Source organism: Apteryx rowi, unplaced genomic scaffold (assembly GCF_003343035.1).
Source record: "Apteryx rowi isolate R43461 unplaced genomic scaffold, aptRow1 scaffold_38, whole genome shotgun sequence".
In the NCBI taxonomy this organism is placed as follows: Eukaryota; Metazoa; Chordata; class Aves; order Apterygiformes; family Apterygidae; genus Apteryx; species Apteryx rowi.
This window is the reverse complement of record NW_020450307.1, coordinates 3,353,975-3,373,954: the sequence shown is the minus strand read 5'-3', so window position 1 is coordinate 3,373,954 and position 19,980 is coordinate 3,353,975. Positions and strand designations below refer to the sequence as shown.

Here is a 19,980-nt window from a genome sequence, read left to right as displayed (position 1 = left end):
GAAAGCAACACCTATCCCTACACAACCCCACTCTTTGCCTTCCTCCCTCAAGGTAACGGTCTGTATCCCCGGGCAGAGCTCGTACGGGGGACTGCTAGGCCACCTCTGCAGGGGCCCAAGCAAAGGAGGCCTGTAGCTAGGCAAGGAGCAGGGAAAGCATCCCAGAGGCCAGGACACAGCCTCTGCCCTGGGCCCCGGAGCAAGAGAACACACCAGACTAGCTCTGCACTAGGGCAGGCAGGATGTGGGGGAGGCAGCCCAGGCTCAGCGTCCCCCTTAGGGACCAGGTATCCCCCGCCCCCCTCCCTGAGCTGCTCCTACCCTCTGCTGGCCACCCTGACCCTTGGCAGCACCCAGCACTTCCTTGCAGCCCACCTGTCTCTTCCTTTGTCCCCTGCAGGGACCTACAGTGAGCCACCAGGTAACAACACTGAGGGGATGAGCCACGACTGACCCCTGGGAGCAAATGAGCTCCACATATCCAGCACCAAGCCAGGCTGCAAAGGGGGCTGGGAGAAAGGGGTCTCCAAAGAACTTCCTTAYGCCAAGCTATAAGGTCTTACCTGTCATCAGGCAAACAAGGAAAAGGTTTTCCTATGAATTTAATTTTGGGGAGATGCTGTTCTGATATCTGCAGGAGCAAAGGCCTCTGGCGCTGCGTGCCCACCCCCCAGCCCTGCCAAACCACCAGCTAAATAAATATTGCTTCAGTCTTGCTTGTGCTAGTGTTTAAACCCAAACTCATACCAGAGAGATTCAGCTTGGATGATCTGGATGCTACAGATGCCCTACAGCAAATGACTAAAGAAGGTTCTCCTGTAGCTCAAATGGCTGTGATTTTGGAAGAGGAAGACCCCGTTCTTACAAAGACCCCCTCCTTGACGTCCTCCTGCAGTCCCAACTGTGCAGCACAGAAAGTCCCAGGTGAATCTTCAGCCACACAGTTCACTGGGTACACAACAGAAGTGATGTCCCTTCCTGTGTGCCTGGGCTGGACCCAGAGGCACAGCAGCGAGGCAAAGATGCAGTTATATGAATCACTAGCTAATGCTTTGTGGAGTTAACACAAGAAACATGACCAGATTAATTGAAATGCTTCTGGAACAAGCTAAAAAGTAATGAAAGAACAGGAAATAAGCATGTCTAATCTACAGAGATCCTAGAGCTGCTTGGTCAGATGAGAAGGGGAATGGGTGAAACACTGAGATCTGAATGGAAAACAAACAAAAAAGAACAACGTGCCAATGGCAGATGAGATGGAGGTGCAGTTGGTCATACTTATCTTTACCTTGCGGGATTTCTGGGATCCAGACAGCAGAGGAGGGAAAAATACAAATGAAAATCAGAGAGAGAGAGAGAGAGAGAAAGAGAGAGAGAGAAATGGGAGATCAGTGGGTARCATCGTAACATGCAGGGCTGCAAGACCATGGGCTGCAATCAGTGCCCAGTAGCCAGTGAGGGAGAGCGGGAGATGCAGAAGGCAACAGAAGGGGACGCTCTCACCCTGCCAGCCTGGAGTAACCTTAATTTGGAAAGAAGTTTGAAAAGAGGAGAGTGAGAGGAGGGCTAAAAGCCCTTCTCTCGCAGGCATGCCGTATGGTTTGGATATGAAAGGTCCGGGGCTTGATCCAGACATTATGAATACAGCCGCCTGGCTGCAGGGGCTGGTGGGGAAAGACAGGAGCAAAGCCCCAGCTGAAGCTTTGAATGGGCTGCCTTAAGTGAGAAGCCACACTGTGCATGGGCACTGAGCAGCCAGGCGACACAGCCACCAGGGCCACAGAGGGGCCTCCGGACGCAGCCCACCTCGCTGTGACTTTGCCACTGGGCCGGCATTCATCTGGAGAAGAGAAGGCACCACATGGATGTGCCTGTCTCACCAAAGGAAGATTACAGCCTTCATAGCCAGGCTGTGGCAAAAGGAGGCACGAGGTCAGTAGCACAGCCACACCGAGAGGATGAGGAGCATCAGTGCCACTTCCTGTTCCTACATTTCTAGGTGGATTTTAGGGACGAGTTCAACAGCAATGTTTTTTTTTTTTTTTTCCTGCATTCTCAGCTTCACTGGTGGAAAGGCGAATGGAAGGAAGGCCAGTGGCCCTGCCATGAAGCCCCAGGGAACCATCTGTGTTTGCACAGAGACAGAAGTGCGGAGGGGAGACGGCATGGAGAGAAGCCAGAGAGATAAGTTGCTAGTTTGGAAACAGAGCAAAGAAGGCACTAATGTATTCAGCAGCAATGGTGCAAATGGGTTTTTGCTACTCAGTGACTTCTTCCTGGCCAGGCTCTTCACACTGGGAAAGGCCCCTGAGCCCCGCATCAAGGGCACTGGCTGAAAACAACATGGGCCCAACAGAGTGGCAGCAAGGGCAGCAACTTCCCTTGACTATGAGGGGTGCCCCAGTACAGGGACAGCCAAGGACCAGCAGAAGGGGGGGGGGGGTGTTCCCATGTGCAGGCGTGCAAGGGGGGCCTCAGTCAAACACAGCCCTGAAACTGAGGCCCAAGAAATCAGGGGACCTGTCTCTTGCAAAGAGGCTGCAGCTCTATGTATAATGGAGGGACAAGTGGCGAAGAGGAGCTGGAGAAAGGTGCGTCATTGCTGTCCTACAGCACCAGGGCCAGGGCCCAAAGCAGCTAAGAGGGGCAGGCAGGCTCTTCCCTGCAGCATCCTTTTCTCCCCGGTTCTTGCCCACTCCTCCTCCACCCTCAAAGCCTTACACCACAAGGAATAAAAGCCCATGGGACTGAGAACTGCTCAGCTCATTTCACACATGACAGGAACAGGGTCTGAAGCCCACAGAGCTCTGACTGGCTCTTCCTGGCCTACTAACTTACCGGTGACTCTCCCATCACCCTCTCACTGCTGTTGATCCTCATTACCCCTTTACGCCCATTTCTCTCCAGCAAAACACTTATCCAGGTGTTGAGGGGAACCGGCTCTTTGCTCCTGGTGGTGAGAAGGGAGGAGAAGACACATTTGAGAGTTCTGCCATGAGCACCTGCAAACACAATGCCAGAAACCTCTCTTGATGAGCTTGGAATCTGCCCAAACCACTGCAGCTTGACCAACTTGGGTTGCCCCAGCTCACAGCTTCACAGAGACAGCCCAGCATTAGCCTGCAAAACACGCAGAGCCTGGGGAACAGGCTCAGCCCTGCTCTGCTCCATGGAGGGCCCACAGGCCAAGAGCCACAACTGCTAGCAGCAAAGGCCAGTGTGAAACCTACCCTCCCCCTTACACTTTTCTGGGGAGGAAGTTCAAAGCCAGTGCCGGACACTGAAAGCCACCACTGCCTCTTTCTTGCCTGTCACCRTTATCCCAACTACCCAGCACTGCTCCCCAGCCCCCCCAGCTCACCCCTACCTGAGCACAGCTGCCCCTTTGCCCAGGTCGTATCTGTACTCCAGGTAGCCATCGTGTAAGGCCAGGGAGACAAAGTCCCCTTTGCCGTCTGTCTTCTGCCCATTGTAGAAGATCATGCCGCTGGGGTTCTTGGCCAGGAACACAACTTCCATGGACATTTTGTCCCTGAGGAGAGATGAGTTACTGATACCCTTCAAACCAGCTGCCCATGTGCTCTCTTCCTCCACCCCTGCATGAAGGGCCCCCCAGAAGACCTCCACCTGCCAGAGACTACAGACATGGCAGAAAGGTGCCACCCTTGTAATTCAGCGGGCAGAACTGTCAGGCAAGAGGTACATCTGCTATGTTCAGGATGTCTCTCTACAGTGCTTATTTATCCAGCGTATTACTACACAAAGCACCTTGGACACATCACTGCCCCAGGCTGGCTGTGGGGTTTCTGGGAATCCCCGTGTCTCTGGACAAAGCTTCCAGCAGGCTAAAGGGGAGATCTCTACATAAAGCCAGCATATGACAACCCAGACTCAAAGGACAAGGTCTCTCACCCTTCATCAGCCATGCAGGAATGCTCATGCCTGCACCTCTCCCTCTCCCTGGCACTTACTGCAGGTCAGGCACAAAGGTCTGCAGCCCATTCAGCTCCAGGTAGGAGAAGCCGTTGAACTCTGGGAGGAAGGGAATGGTGTGGTCCTGCTCTGTCACTGGGCACAAATGGGGGAATGGTGAGAGGAAGCAGAGCACCTTCAGCCAGTGCCCCAAGCCCACAGCCTGCAAGGTCTCCTGGCCATGCAGAGCTGGGGAAATCAGCACCTTCAGTTCCATCCCCTTCCCTGCCCACCCCTCCTCTCCCAGCTCCAGTCCCACCTTGCTCACAGAAGTCTCCTTCCCGCCCCAAGGGACAGGCACACAAGGCACCTCCCTCTGGCAGCACCAAGCAGGTGGCAGAGACATGGCAGGGCGTAGGGTCGCAGGGATTCCTCTCATCGGCACATGTTGGGCCTGCAGCAGAAAAGACAGTGCATCAGGTCAGCATCTCAAACACCCATCAGGCATGACCTGACCAGAGAAAACTCTGGGGGCATGCACAAGATGGGATGCCTTCGGATGGCCCTGCCAGACGCTTTCCCCTGTTCCAGGTTTGGCTCAGGTGCCCCATGTAGTCCCCCCCCAACAGATCCCTCAAAGGGCAGATGACATCTTTGCCAGACTGTGCTTTGTGCTTCCCTAAAAAACAAAGGGAAATTTTTTTTGCATGAGAACAGGTAGATAACAGCCCCTGGGTCCTGGTCCTTGTCTCATGCTTGTATGAATAGCTTATGGCTGAAATCTATTTTCTGTCTTCACCGGATGCAGCTTCATTCTACACTTCTCCCTCTAAACCACTGCTGACACCCCCACACCACATCCTCCCTCACTACAGCTCACAATGGGAGCCCAAAGGCTCTGGGATCCCTTGGGGCTGGCCAGCGGGACCAGGTGCCCCAGCAATGCTCTGCCTGCAGCCCCCTCCCCGTACCGGTGTAGGTGTAGAGACACTCGCAGTGGAACATCTCTGCCTCCTTGACATGGCAGATGCCACCATGGTGGCAGGGGTTGGGATGACAGGGGTCGTTGCCACACTCGCCCACCCCGCTGCCATACAGCACATCACTGCCTTTCTCCCGCAGGTCGTACATCTGGTTGTTCACGTCCAGGAGGCGGATGCAGCCCTTCAGGCCGGTCGTAGCTGCGGTACGATCTGCCACCCTGCGGGGACAAAGGACAAGGTGGGTGGGGACACACCTGCAGGCAAAAGGCAGAGGCCTTCCAACCATCTGGGTCAGGCCATACTCCCTGGCAGGGAGTCACAGGCACCCCAGGCCCCCATTCCACAAACAGCCCTCGCAGCCACCACCTGGAGTCTGCTGAGCAGGGAGAGGGCTGCAGCCCACCACGGATGCTTTGTCCGCGCCAGTGGAGGATGCTGGGGCACCCAGGGCAGCGGTCCAGCGCCCTCTACTCACACAGCCATTTGGTCTTCTGGCGCACCTCCGATGAACAGGTCTGTGTCGAGGTTGAGCCCATCGGTGCCCGTCGGGCTCTCCCCGTTGACGTGGGGCTCCCCGTCGACAGACAACATGCCGCTGCGGCGGTTCCGGTTCACCACTAACTGGTGCCACTTGCCAGGCTCGATGCGAACCTTGCTGGTGATGATGCCTGTGCCGGAGCCAGTGTTAAACCTGGAGCAGAGGACGGGAGGCCTGCGTCAGTGCCACCTTGCGGTAACGGCATRCGCGTCATGGCCTGAGAGCTGCTGCGTCCCAGGGGAAAGCTGGGAGCACACAGGAGCCGCCCTACCCTGCCCCTGGAGCAGGCTGCCCTCGGGGTGCAGAGCCTTCCCTTCTGGGAGGGAAGAGGACTGATTTCCTAAGAGCTCGCAGTCTTGCGGTGTCCAGAGGTCATCCCTCCACCTCACCTCATTTTGAATCTGTGCCTTCTGGCTTTTGAAACTGAAACAATCGTTTCAGCTCAGATTTCTGGGTCTTTTCTTGCTTTCTTTTTTTTCCCTGCATTTCTTTTCCCAGTACAAATACAGGATCAAAAAAAGACCTCTCGCGCTCTCAGAAAAATCAACCTCCCATACCTTTAAGTTTTTGAAAATTCAAGCTGAAACAAGTGAATCAATTTTGTTGAAAAGGAAGAAAGTGCCACAGGAAGCAAGTTCAGCATTACTATTACTTTGGAAAAGCAGCTCATATTCTTGTCCCTTTGATCCTGTTGTTTCTTACCCTTCTACAGACTCTGAGCCGAGCATCCCCCCTCCCCACCTCCCAGTGTTTTAAGCCCTGAAAGGACCCTCTGGCAAGACAGCTAAGCTGCTCCACCCCTTCTGCAGTGTGCAGGGCTGAGGGGAAGGGCACCCACCTGAGCTCCACAAAGCCACCGACCAGCGCCAGGGAGATGAAGTCTYTGCCACGGTTCTGCCCGTTGTAGAGCAGCAGCCCACTTTGCTCTGCGGCCCTGAACTCCATGGCAATGCGCACGGTGTGGTACGCTTTCATCATCTTGAAGGCTAGGTAGGACTTGCCACCAAAGCTGGGGATGAAGTACCTGATAGCTGCAAGAGCCAGGCGTGGGAGAGAAAGAAACAGCAGATGAAGCAGAGGGAGGGACAGGAGAACAGAGAGAGGATAAAAGCCCTGACATCAGTCTGTGAGCACTTTTCTACCTATGCAAGCAAAGAGAGCTCTTGAAATGGCAGAAAGAAACCCTCTCTCTTCTCTGGGCCCATGCTCCTGTGCAATTATCCCTTGTCACAGCCTCCCAGACACTCATACTTGTAGCAACCAACACCCATCATGATGGGACGCCCCGGGAAGACTGCTCCCAGCCTTTAGAGATCTCAGCGGTACTGTTTCCCCAGTACTTCGCTTCAGTTGTGCCACAGTCAGCTCTTCCCAGGTAAGTACTCAGAGGCCTAGCAGTGCAGTCCGCCCTGCTGGTCCTTTCCACACACAGCTATTACATCCCCATACCTTCAGCTGAGCTCGACAGCACATGCGGTTCCTCGTAACTCAACTTCCTTGATCCTTAAACCATTTTTCTCTCTCCTCCCAGAGTCCCATATGGCAGATCTACATTCATCATCCCATGCTTTTATTTATTGCAGCTGAGGTTTTCAAAGGGATCTGGAAGGCCAATCCGTATTAAAATTAAAAGGACTGGACTGCTGCATCCAGTGGGCAGCTTTGAACACTTGAGCTTACAGCTTTAGGGACAAAGGGTTTTTAGGAATAAGCACTCACAACCACCCAGAGCTCCCAGCATGACACCAAATTGCCACTGTGAGCTGACAGTAAACAGCAGCAGCTCTGGTTCAGCACGCAGGCAGTCTGCAGCTGTTTGCTAAGTAGCTCTGAGCACTGGGGAATACTGCCTCAATTACCAGCTCACATACTCTTGTGTTTGAGAACACAGTTAGTTACTGTCTCTGTGTTAGACTCTAACCAGCACTCACTGGCTTCAGGGACTGAAAGCAGCACAACATCACTGGCTGAGTTAAAAAGCAGAAGCTCATGATCCCCACGCTTCAGGGCACTGGTGTATCAGAAGTGTGGCCAGGAAGAAATTGCTGCTGGTACCTTCTTACCGTGCAGCCCTGCACTGCATGCCTCTTACAATACACAGTGCCTGTACAACCTGCTCTTGATAGAGGCAAGGAAGCAGGTTAAATAGATCCCTGCAGTGCCTCCTGCCTGATGCGTGTGCATCAGTGCCAGCATCAGTTATGGGGCTGGGTTTGCAGATGCCCCAAGCCTCTCCATCTCCCTGCAGTCAGTGCAGTCTCCGAAAGTGTGGACAGACACGGGAAGGGCCGCACTGGGTGAAGCCCAGTCCTTTATCACTGGCTGGCTTAGTGGCAGATGCTTAGAGAAAACACACAAGAAAAGAGGCAACTCTACAGTGACACTTCCCCGATTGTATCCTCCCAGCTTCCCAGGCTGAAGCCTGKATTTGGAACTAACAGCTCAAAGGGACACAGTTCCCCTGACTGCAACCCTCACTTTCGGCCCTCCCCATCCTGTGGCTGTAAGCTCCCACTACTGATGCCCAGCAGCGTCGCTGCTGTGGGAAATCAGAGGCCACATACATTTCTCACAGACAGCTCCCCCTTTGCCCGCTGGGCAGCTGCAGGTGAACTCCTTCCCATCATCCTCGCAGGTGCCACCATGCAGGCAGGGGTGGGAGTCRCAGGGCCGTGACGGCTTCCTCGTGACAGGGGGCTGGCGTGTGGGTTTCCGCYGCGTGGTGGCCGGGAGGGTGGAGGTGGGTCTCTTGGTGCTCACAGGTCCTGCCATCTTGGTGCTGGGCCTGCCCACAGCATCTGGTCGCAGAATGTGGGCTGTGGTGGCCACGGCAGCTGTGGTATACCTCCGTGTCGTGGTGGGTCCCATGGTGGTGGCCGTGGTTGTGGTCATGGTGGTGGTGAAGAGCCTGGGGATCCAGTCTGAAACACAGTAAAATGGAGGTGGAGATTGGTACTTTGCAATCCTCACTGGAAGCGAGGGAAACAACCCAGGCTCTTGGGGTGAGAYGGCAGCAGAGAGGCCTGGATGCATGGTGATCTCAGGCTACTGCATGCACAAAGGCAAAAGAGCCCTCTCCCCTCCGCTCTCCCAGTGCCCCAGAGCTCCCGCTACAAGGYTAGGCTTATGTCTCCAGCAGCCACCTGTAGTATCCTAGYGCTACTGTACTTCCACTCTGGTGTGGGGGTTAATAAGCTCCCAGTGGGAGCTGCATGCCACGTACAGGTGTGGTCATGCTCCTCTCTTCCTTGGAAAACCAGTGGTTCAGGTTTATCACCATGAGATCCCATTGGCTGGATTGGCCACCGCACTCTGCTATCACAGGATCAGAGCCAGCAAGGGCCCATTTTACATTGCTGTGGGTGCTGTCACACCACCACTGGACAGCACTGCCTCTTTCCATGTGCTGCTCTGCAAGAGCGGGGCAGTACTACCCTCATTGCAGCCTTCCTGAGCTGAGAACAAGTCTGGGCACATGCAACATCCTCTGAGCCCCGGCTCTGGAAGGCACTGTGCACTGGGAAGCACTTGATTGGTTACTGCTGAAGATTAAAAGCCCTGGTGAGACAGGAAGAGCCAGCCTGTCCCTTTGAAAGCCTAAGCCTAAGAGAGGGGAAGTGACCACAGACAGGGGGGCTCACCAAAATCCATGAATTTGACATGCTCCTGCTGGGGCTTCTTCACCAGGATGGTCGTCTTCTTGGAAGCTTTGATCTGCTTTAGCAGGGCCTCTTGGACATCAGCGGCCGTGTAGGAAGTGGCTGCTCATAGCCAGAAGGAGAAAGGGAAAAAGCAAGYGTGAAGATGCAATTCCACCCAGCAGTTTTCCTTTTATGACCTCCTCATGATGTATCTGAATCACTCCTTTTCCTAGAAAAACATTTCCAGCCTTCCAAGCATCAGTTTAGGGTGCACCTCCTCCCAGCTTTTCTCACAGCATCTGCTGCTTTTGCTGAACAAAAGACACATCCCTGGCAGTTTTTAATAAGGTTCTTTCATGCTCCTTGCCTCATGCTTGTTCCTCATACTGTCAGCACCACTGAGAGTGACTGCTCCCTCCTCAGGCAAATGGTGAAGGCAGGGTGAATTGACACAGACAGGGACAGGGGAGGCCCTTACCTGGGTCAAAGTGGGATTCCACAATGACACGGACAGCGCTGCTCTGCCCCAGGTCTCGGACACGGACGCTCTTGAAATCCTTCTTAATGTCAGAATTGCGGAAAAGCTCATCCAGCTAATTGGTTAGAGGTGAAGAAGGAAAGGTAAACAAATTGATCAACAGGGAGATTCTAGGACATGGATTTAGGTTAAAGATCTTGTGTCTCAGTAGGTCTCCTTGATTTCACCTCACTGGAGCCTGCATCCAAACCTTTGTAACTTATCCCACTGACATATGCAGGGAACAGGGCTCTTTGTGCAGGGTGATGGACAGATGTGGTTTCAGATAGTCCCTGTCCTTATAGCCTGAAATCAAAGGTCAGAAGAAGATGATCCAGAGGTAGCGTGGGCAAGGTGAGCTATCCCCTTAAACCCATGGAGAAGAGGGGAACAGAGCCAGCACAGAGACACTTTGTAGTTCATATAGGGTTTTTCAATTTGTGGCATCTAAGTCTTACTGGTCTTTTCTAAATCTGCATAAACTCACTTAGGTACTTTGGAAAGTCCCACCAGGCACTGTTGTGCAACTTTAAGCATCTGAATGCCTTTTAAAACCTGGCCCTCAGATAGTGCAGAATTTGCCTGAAGTCACACAAAGGAGACGGTGACAGTGCAAGACTTTCAGCAAGCCAGTGCTTTAACACCCTGKGAGCTATCTGTCCAGCCTCGTGTTGGACTGGCACCCACCACAGCTAGTGACCACAATTTCCTTCCCTCCACTCCAGGGCAAAGAGAGAAAAAAGTAAATAAGCGAATAATGGTCCCCTCTATACATTTGGGCATAATGATCTCATGGGGGTAAAAGACCACATCGAATACAACGGCATTTGCACACAGGGGTTGCACAGGAACAACAGGTTTCTGCAGCACAGAGCTGTGGCAGGAACTTTCAGCCCAGCCACAGACATCTTCTAGGACACATTGCCTGTGCCATGACTTCATTTCCCCCAGCCCTGGGAAAACAGGAGTGAGTAAAGCCTCTTGCCTTCTCAGAGGGAAGAATGGATGAACCAGTGAATGAAGCTTTCTGTGTGTGTTTGGATCCTCAGATGGAAGTCACTACTGTACTGGGAAATACTGCTATTACAATACAGAACTGCACGAACCATATGGTCCATATGCCAGGCACACATCTGTTTATATGACTGTATTGAGGGTTTGCCAACTTTTAAGTGCAGCTTGGAACCAGCTCTAAATACATAAACTCCTTGCAAAGATGCTTTCTGTTTGCTGTGCTACACTGCAGGCTACAGTACAGTGTCGCTATCCTGCCCAGTGCTTCCTTGGCATACCCATATGTACGCATTGCTACGCAAAGTCCGTCTCCTCCCAGAGCTAGCAATGTGAGCTGGGGGAGAGGGGAGGCATGTGTCTCTTTAAAAGGGGAAGACTGGATTTACACAAGCAGCTTTCCAAGCTGTATGGCTGAACTGGAGGGACAAAGGAACTTGGGACAGATTTTTGTTTAAGGGCTTTTCCCAGAGATAAGGATGCTCAAGGAAATGCAGGGCATTAAGGCAAAACCTCTTGTCTAAACAATCCCATCACCAAGATCAATCAAAAAGAAAGGAAGAGTTTTTCAGACAGTACATAATGAAGGATGGAACTCACTGATACAGGATGTGGTAGAGGCTAAAAATACACTTAGGTTCAAAAGGGATCAGACAAATTCATAGAGGACATCTGTTAGCCAGAATTGGCCCATCACATCCTTATGCTCTTAAGTTCCCACCTTCTGAAAGTGCTGGTCCTAGCGATAAGTCACGTTCACTCCTAATTTTTGTAGTAGCCCATCTCAAAAAAACCCAGCATGGAGCAACTCTCCTCCAAGGCACTCAAAGCATTTTGCTCTGCTCTCGTTTGACAGATAACAATGATAGACCACGGTCTTCCTAGAAGTCATCAAGTATGCAAAGCCAAGGCAGGAGGAGACCCAAAGTGGTTTCCATGCTCAGGACAATAGAGCCTCTGTAATTACGGAGGGTGGTATTGGCACAGGGTACTGTAACATGCATCCAGGGAGCATTGTTCAGAAAGCAGACAGCACATGGTCCCTGCTTTAGCAGGGTGGCTGCAGCAGCGTGCAGCAGGCAGACTGACATCCTACAGAGCGCTGGCACCTCTGAGGCTGAGCAGACACAAACAGGCGAGTGTGCCACAGGCTGGCTCCACGTGGGAGCACAATCACTTGCATGGACAAGCCTGCTTATTAGTAGCAGCTCAGAGAATGCCTGCTCACTCAAGAAGTGGCGGACTGCATTTCTGGAGGTGAACATTTGGGTTTTAGGCATCTGTCCATCACAGTGCGTATAGAAGAGTACAGGGTTCTCTTTTCTTTAGCCAAGCTCAGAAATGCCCTAGCCAGACTCCAGATCAAGTGCAAAGGACTCACCGCACTCTCAATGCTCCTGGCCGTCTCCCCGAAGAGCTCGGACTTGGGGTCAGCCATCTCAGGCGTATAGAACAGTTCCTGGCCTTCCACCTCCTCCAAGATGAGGACTCCTTGGAAGACTTTGGTAGCTACAGGAAGAAGGGTAAACAAGACAAACCCCTTTATTTGGCTTGTGTGGATTGGGCAGGTGTGTGGCTGACAGCCGCAAGGAGCGTTCAAGTCCCTGGGGGAAAGGGTGATGGYAGTGTGTGGGTAGTGCCAGTGTTGGGGTTAGTCTGTATGGGTCTGGGAGAGTGCCATGGAGGATTAGTATCTGAGGGTGCTGGAGCAGATGGCAAAGACCAGGCTGGAGATGGCAGCTTTTACCATACGGTTTCCTCTGAGCTCCGGCCCGGAAAGCAGCCCCCCTGCACCGGCTGAGTAACAAGAGAAAGACGTTAGCCAGAGCAGAACATAGTCAATACGCAGGATCAGATATGTGCATGCAAAYACAGGGCAGAGGAGGGCAAAAAGGTGGATGCCAGGAAAGGAGAAGACCCATCCTGACAGAGGGAAGCAGAGACCCTGCTGACAGGCTGTGGCCAGCCTTGTAAAACCAGACCAAAACTGCAACAGGAACCCAAGGTGTGGTTCCCTTCCAGGGAAGCTACGGGAGTGCAGAGGCAGCTACAGAAAGATCCTTCCTGTGAGTAACTGTATGGGAGGTTCATAGCAGGTATCCTTTGGTGGATTAAAAGGGGAACCAGAGGAAAAGGGACGTTCTGCTGGAAACCCCAAGGAACAGAAACCCCAAGGACAGCTAGGAGGACATCAGTGAGCAGTGAGGAAACACCTGGGAGGTGACTCCAAGGCAGCAATTTTGAGGCTAAGGAGGACGTGCGCACAGGGCACCCAGTATTCTGCACTGAGCACAGGTGGCTCTGCAACTCCTCAACACAGTGTGAAAGGGAGCATGAGTGAGAAAGACAAGTGCCATCCAAATCAGGAGAGCAGTGCACGTTCCTCGGGTCCAGGGCATAAGTTAAAAGAGCTCAAACCCCCCAGGAATTCCAGCAGTAACAGTGGGGCTACAGCCCCTCTCACCACCTATCCTGGCACTAAGTTGGCCCCGGTCAGCCCAGTTCTCTTGCAGCCACTACAACAGCTCTACAGCCACTGTAATAGATGAAAATGGAATCTAGGCAGTTCCCCCAGCACCAGCCCTGAGCTCTGCATAGGCCTAGGCAAAAAACTGTTCAAAGTTTTAAGGCTGTAACAGCTAAGGTAGAAAGTGGTCACTCAGGCAAAGGAAACTGCAGAGTGTCCCAGCTCCTCATGTGAACAGCAGCACCTGCCCAAACACTGGGGCTGGCTCTTGGGGGCTGGGGCAGGTTAGCACAACCTCTCCCAGCTACCATGGCTTCAGCACATCCATGTGAAACCCCCTGCACTGACACCCCAGCTCCCAGGCTGGACACAGGAACAGGGCTCACTGCCAACTGGGTGAGAGCACCTGCTCCCCTGCCGGGCAGCTCTCAGCAGCATCTTTCACTCTACTGTGCCCTGCAAGAGTTCAGCCTTACTCCTGACCACCGAAATGGATCCCAGAGGCYAGCCCCAAGGACAAACTCACCAGGACAGTTGCTTCCTTCTGCATCAGCAGCCGCAGTCTTGCCATCAGAGCAGCATCCAAGTGGGGTGTTGTAACAYGTTGCCCTCTCAATGGCTGGGGTGGAAGTTACCTGGCTTTCTTCCACCTCCTCTTCCCCTGCGGGGCATTAAGAAGAACATTTACCAGCAGGAGGCAGAACCTCACCCCCATGTTAGAGAACTGGGCTGAGAAAAATCTTCACGTCTACCTGTGGGCTAACCCATGCCATGTCTCTCAATAGGCCTACCAAGTCTGAGCAGTGCACACTCACCAGCAGAACCTGCCCCACTAGATTCTTGGTCTCCACTGATGCCCATCTCTTGGTCTCCACTGCCTTCTGCACTGCCTGATTCAACATACGCAGGCTGGGTGGTGGCCAGGACCACTGGAGCTGTAGAGAGGGGCCGGATGGTGGTCTTATGCACACCATGGGTCATCCATGGCGTAGTGGCTGGTCTGGCAGTAGTCACTCGTCTTGTCGTGGGGTGACCTCTTACAGTAGGCCTGGCTTCCAACAGCAGGGAGCTGGTAGCCACCTCAATGGGCTCAGGAGCCTGGGTAGTGAGCCGGAGCGGGGGAGGAAGAATTAACTTGTCCAGGGGTAGTGTGGGCAGTGGTCTGGGCGGTGTGGTGTGGCTTGCATGAGTGATGGTCTCTGAAAGGAGCAGCAAGACAGGTTAGTTAAGGAGGGGAGGCCGGAAAAAAATGGCCATAACACTGGCAAGCATGTTGCAAACCCTCAAGTATCTGCCCTGGGCAGTGCATTAGCTGTGCCATGAAGGGTCATGGCACAGTGAGGGAGGCAGCCAGACTCGGTGTCCAGTGTCAGGCCAGGAGAGCTGGCACTCTCACACAGCAGCGAGAGCAGCCGACACTCACCATGGCACTGCCCCATGTGCTTCACTGTGATGACCTGTCCCTGCCGGCATGCAATGGTCTTCAGCTGGCACTGGTCCCCATAAGTGACACCGTCAGAGCCACACACCTGGGAGGGCAGAGGGGAAATGGAGAAAGGTATGTGTTACACCTCTGCCCTCCTCCAAGCCCTGGACAAAATAAAACCTCTCTCTAAATGCTGGGGCAGGGGCAGAGGCTTTGCAGGGGTCTTTCTGAGGCAAGGAGAATGCAGGCTGCAGAGAGGGATCTGAGGGCAGAATGCAGAAGCCCAGGAGCAGAGCAGCTCAGAGGTGCTAAAYGAGGCATTGAGAGAGCCCCTGCACTGCTGGGAGACATCCACGACCCACACGTCACCCTTCCCAATCAAAGACAGTGGCCCTACTTGCCTGCCTGCTTCTTGCAGGAAGGAAGAAACATCAGTCTCTCGTACTGCCTGCACCAGACTGACACAACAGAGCTAGCCATGTGTTCCCGCACTCACAGCTCAGCCCCCCCCAGCAGCCTCCCCTGCAAACCTTGGTCATGTTGGCCTCCGAGCAGAGCGGGGATGGGCACTCGCAGTGGGCAAAGCCATTGACTTCCACGCACGAGGCCCCAAACTCACAGCTCATTTCCTCGCAGGATTTTGGGGCTGATGGGTCTGGGGTAAGGAGAGAAGGGGAAGAGATAACAAAGCAGACACCAATGATAAAAAACACCCTATCTCCTCCCAGCAGGGGTTTAGCTTTCCAAAGGACCCTGCAGAGCAGCTCAGACTGGTGGACGTGCCAGACTTTCACCAAACAGAGGAGCAGCCCCTTGTGCTCTGGGTGAGTACACAGACACCAGGAATACAGCTAGGAATGCAGGTCAGGACCTCTTTCCCCTGAAGCACAAGCAGGCAGGATGAGAGGAATGCATGACTCTCGTGGGCCTGCGTGTTGCCCCCCAGCACTACCCAGGCACTCATTTCCCAGTGTCCCACACAATCCCTCTGGCACGTGGCTCCCTCACCTTTCTCACAGCCAGTCATGCCCAGCTTGCTGCCATTGGGGCACTGGTTGCATTTCATGCCAGTGATACCAGTCTTGCAAGAGCACAGTCCAGTCATCTGCTCACAGTCATCACGCACTGAGCCCACTGGGTCGCAGTTACAGGCTGGGCAAGAAGAGTAAGAAAAGAGACTGTTTTGGTGGTGGCTTTGTGTGGAGACAACAACAGACTCACTCAGATCCCCCAGCAAGTCACGAGAAGAGCGAGGAGGAGGATCCAGGGAAGGACCATAATGCTGACTACCACTCTACACTTACTAATCCCCAAACAGCTGCAGGAATTCTGCTTCCTCCTGCTACACTCTAACCATGGTCCTACAGCTTGCGATCCCATGTCAGCTCCACAGACCCTCATTCCCATCAACATTAAGGATTTATGCAGCTCTAGTAGTAACATTCACCCATACCAGAAGACCCTCCCCCTGCTCTCTGGCACAGGATAAAGGAGCTGGATGGTAGAAGGGATACTGGCCATAGGTGTCTGTCTGGCTTGAAGTCAGATGATTTTACTTACTGACACTTGTGATTCTGCATTTAGACCTAGATCCTATTCTGATTTAAAGACTGCACACAAGAGAGAATTAAGTACAGACTCAGGAAGCCATTTCAGCAGCGTGATGCCTCTGCTGTTACAAAACTGACATCCTATTTCTAGTTTAAGCTTTCTGGCACTGATCTCCATCTATGGAACCCTGATGTGCGAGTGTTTAGATAAGCACTCCCTCCCAGAGCCAGAAAAGGAACCCGAGTCTTGCCTCCCTGTCCTCTCTGAAGCACAAAACATCCTTCCTATCCTGTAGCTGCACAATTGTCTCTCCAGCTGGAGCTTGCTACCTTTGAGCAGGGCACTTGGATTCAGTCCCTTTGCCAGGGGCTTAAGCCATGTGGGAGCCTGAGACATATCCATCACTTGTCGGAGAGCTATCTGCAATTTCAGTGAAAGATGGGCAGAATCATACTCTGTTGTTTGCAGTCCCCTCTCAATAACTCATCTTTCTCCTGGCTGCTCTGGCCTCTCTTCCCATTTGGCACTTACTGATTTTCTTGCTTAGGTCTCCAATGGAGCTTGAAATGAAATGGGCTTTTCTTCAGTTTTACTTCCTTGTTTGCACATGGCCATTCCTGGTGAGATCAGCATCAAGGGGCAAAACACTGCCTCGTTCCTTCCACTTCCAATCCATTCCTTTGCACCCGCTTGCGCTGCCACACGCAGGCACCAAGGAGGAACACCGAGGTGACTTACAACAGGACTGACCTTAGGGCTCATTTTTTTAAATACCACAATAGTCCTGCAGTGACCTGAGCCCCACGGAGCAGACCAGGGAGATGTGCCACCCGGGAGTTACGCAGGCCAGAGGGATGCCAGCCCCCAGCCCCTGCCCACACTCACGCGTGCAGCCGCTCTTGCTGTCGGTGACGATGCCACGGAAGTTCCAGAAGCCAGGCTCGCAGCGGTCGCACTTCAGGCCCCCCACGCCTGGCTTGCAGGAGCACTGCCCCGTAGTGGGGTCACAGGCCCCCCCGTAGGAGCCATAGGGGTTACACTGGCAGGTGCCTGCAAGCCAGATAGAGAGTGCGTGAGACTCAGTCCTGCCCCTAAAGGAGGAAATGCACTGTGGGCTGTGTCAGAGAGCAGCAGGACCACTGAGCCACCGGACTTGCTCGGCTGGAGCAGGAATCTGTTCTCCATCAGGCAGAAGGAGAGTATCAGCCAACTGCTCTCATCTGCCCCCACTACAAGGGAGGACTAAACCCTCAAGGATTTGCCCATTAGCTTTGCCAGCAACTGGAACTCCTCTCTCTCATTACCATTAGAGAGAGGGAGCTATTAGAAATTTATTACTAATTTGTTAACTGGAAATGTGATGGAAAGAAATGATCCAGAGATAGACAGAGAGTCTCTCCCTTTATCCATAGGGAGCAGCAGCAAGGGGAGGTGGGACAGAGCTGGAGAGAAAGGGAGACCTCTGGAGCAGCAAGCAAAGTTTGCATGTACACATCCTCAGACTGCTAGCGGCATGGAAGTGGTATGTCCAGAGCAGGCAACAACGGATAAATTTGCACCAGGGGCTTGGCTCTGCTGCGAAAGTGGTAACTACCTCCTATGCTTGCTGCCAACACAGCAGCACAGGTGGGACAAACACTGGTGGGATACTGGATCCCATAGTGAAGGGGTCATTTGGGAAGATGTCTCTGTGGATCGGAGGGCAGAGGACAGAGAGTTCAGAGACACACAGGAACATTGGTATGAACCACCACTGGCAGGGCAAAACTGAAAGTTAAATGATCTTTGTCTCCTTGCTAGTGCCATTCCAACCTGCTACTCCCTTCTCAGCTCCAGAAAGGGAGGCAAAGCAGTGGTGGAGGCTGGTGTGACTGGCCATCGCAGGATGCTGCGACTCACCAGCACAGATGATGGCATGTATCTGCTCTTCCAGCACCCACCCTTGGGCCTGCAGACTGTCCCATGTGCTCCCAGCCAGGAGAGCTCTGGGCATTGTCTGAACACTGCTGCTTTTTAAATTATAAGACACATTAAACATCACTACATTCTCATCAAGCAGGCATTAGCCAGACCCAAGCATGGCCTAAATCCTCACTCCACGGGGTAATGTGTTTTCCTAACAGGCAGTCAAAGCCTCAGCTGTTAATAGTTTTAATGCCCTCCAAAATGTGCCTTCTGCTAAAGTGCTGACTCTGATAATTATTTAATAAATATTAATGAAACATTTGCCAGTTCAGATTCCTGCACAGTATGGTAACCAACTGGTCACTAGTCCTGGGGTGGTCTGTATAGGGTCTCTAGGTGAATCCAAAAGCTCTGTCCCAACTCAACCTGTGGTGCAAGGATCCAAGCAGTATCTTTGTCACTCAGACCTGTGAAGAACCCTAAGTTTCTAGGGATAGGGTGAAGGCACAGAGGGTACAGTTTGGCTTTTGGGGCACCTTCTGGGACATCCAGCATGGGCTCAGCACCAGACAAGTTCCGAGCAACCATCTTACGTTCCTGCATTTCAGAGTGACTTAGACCATGAAGTGGACTCAGGGCTTTAGAAAGGAGAGGAGCATCACTGGTGGATACAGAAGGTGAAGTGTGTGTGCACATCTCCATGTATGCATGCTGTGAGTCTGGAGCCTGGAGCACAGCTAGGGGATAAACTGAAGACTTTCTCAGACTGGGAGGTCACCAGTCTTGCTGAAGAATGGGGAGGGTCCACCTTCCTCCATCTCCTTTAGGATGGGACCCCTAGTCCTCCCTTGACCTGATTTCTCCTGACATCCACTTGTCTTAGAGGTGCCCTATGGCCCCAGACTGGGAACACAATATTCACTTACTTGGACACCCAGCTGACCCCACTCCGAGCGCCAAAGTCATGTTGTCTGGACAGCATCCATAGACGGTCTGGCTGCAGTGCACAACTGGGAGAGGTGCTGAGGTTGTGGCAAGGGCTGTAGAGGAATGCAGAGGCACAGGTTACATGTGGCAGGCAGAATGTCTCAGGGCAGTATTGCCAATGTATGGACCAAGCAGCCAACAGCTTTCCTGCAAAACCACAYGGTCTCTGCAGAGATGCTGGGGCACTGACGATGAAGTGAGTTTCCTACCCCCGGCCATAGATAGCACAGGCCATGAAACAGGAACTTCAGCCTGCAGCTGGGACCAACAAGCCACCACAGACACCGCTGTGTCCTTGGCGAGTGTTTCCTCACTTAGCCCCAGTGGAAGAGCATGTGTTACTGCAGGGGACTGGGCTGGCTGGTGCACAGAGCTTTTCAGCCTGCAGGGTTGGCTACCTCAGGGGGACTCACCGCGGCAAGCTCCTTGGCTAGTGACATAGAGATCCTGATGTTTTTCACACCGTGTCTTCTTCAACTCACATTCATTGGTGTAGGTCACGCCATCAGAGCCACACACCTGCCGGGACAGGGAAGGAAGTTACTCAAGGCCGTCGCTGGCACAAGAATGGAGATTCCCGATCCACGGGATGTCCTCTCCTGCCCCAGGAAGTGAGKGCAAAGGCCACGAGGGTGAAGAGAGGGAGGGGAGCAAGGACTGTTGGTAGGCAGCCCAGAAGTGCCCAGGGTACTTACCGGGTTGCGTGGCACTGCCAGGCAGGTGAAGTCACACACGCAGCGGTCATCCTCTGCGTCCTCATCCCACCAACCCCCATACTGCCGGCAGCGGTCCTGCTCACACTCGCTGCCATCACCAGAGCCAGATCCCCCTGAACCACACTCTGGAGCAAAGGAAGAACATGGTGAGAAAGGGCTCACATCCTCCTAGGCAGAGCTGGATGAAAGCACAGGGGATGGGGCCAGAGTCCTCTGCCTAACATGAGGCCATGTCCCGGAAGGGAGAAGCAGCCCACAGCTGCATAAAAAAGAAGAGAGAGACAGACAGAGAGACAGACAGAGAGACAGACAGAGAGACAGACAGA

At 53.2% G+C, this 19,980-nt stretch overlaps 1 protein-coding gene across 1 annotated transcript in view; it reads right to left on the bottom strand.

Annotated features, from left to right (window-relative positions):
* The window catches only part of AGRN (agrin), a 151,690-nt gene that overhangs the window by 12,533 nt on the left and 119,177 nt on the right, over positions 1-19,980 (bottom strand). The window contains 20 exon segments of the mRNA XM_026074040.1: positions 2,839-2,950; positions 3,368-3,532; positions 3,972-4,068; positions 4,232-4,366; positions 4,884-5,113; positions 5,371-5,586; positions 6,272-6,464; positions 7,998-8,354; positions 9,075-9,194; positions 9,553-9,667; positions 11,984-12,111; positions 13,596-13,730; positions 13,885-14,268; positions 14,493-14,598; positions 15,026-15,150; positions 15,504-15,647; positions 16,932-17,096; positions 18,878-18,991; positions 19,337-19,457; positions 19,634-19,779. Of these exon segments, the coding sequence (XP_025929825.1) occupies positions 2,839-2,950; positions 3,368-3,532; positions 3,972-4,068; positions 4,232-4,366; positions 4,884-5,113; positions 5,371-5,586; positions 6,272-6,464; positions 7,998-8,354; positions 9,075-9,194; positions 9,553-9,667; positions 11,984-12,111; positions 13,596-13,730; positions 13,885-14,268; positions 14,493-14,598; positions 15,026-15,150; positions 15,504-15,647; positions 16,932-17,096; positions 18,878-18,991; positions 19,337-19,457; positions 19,634-19,779 (3,308 nt within the window).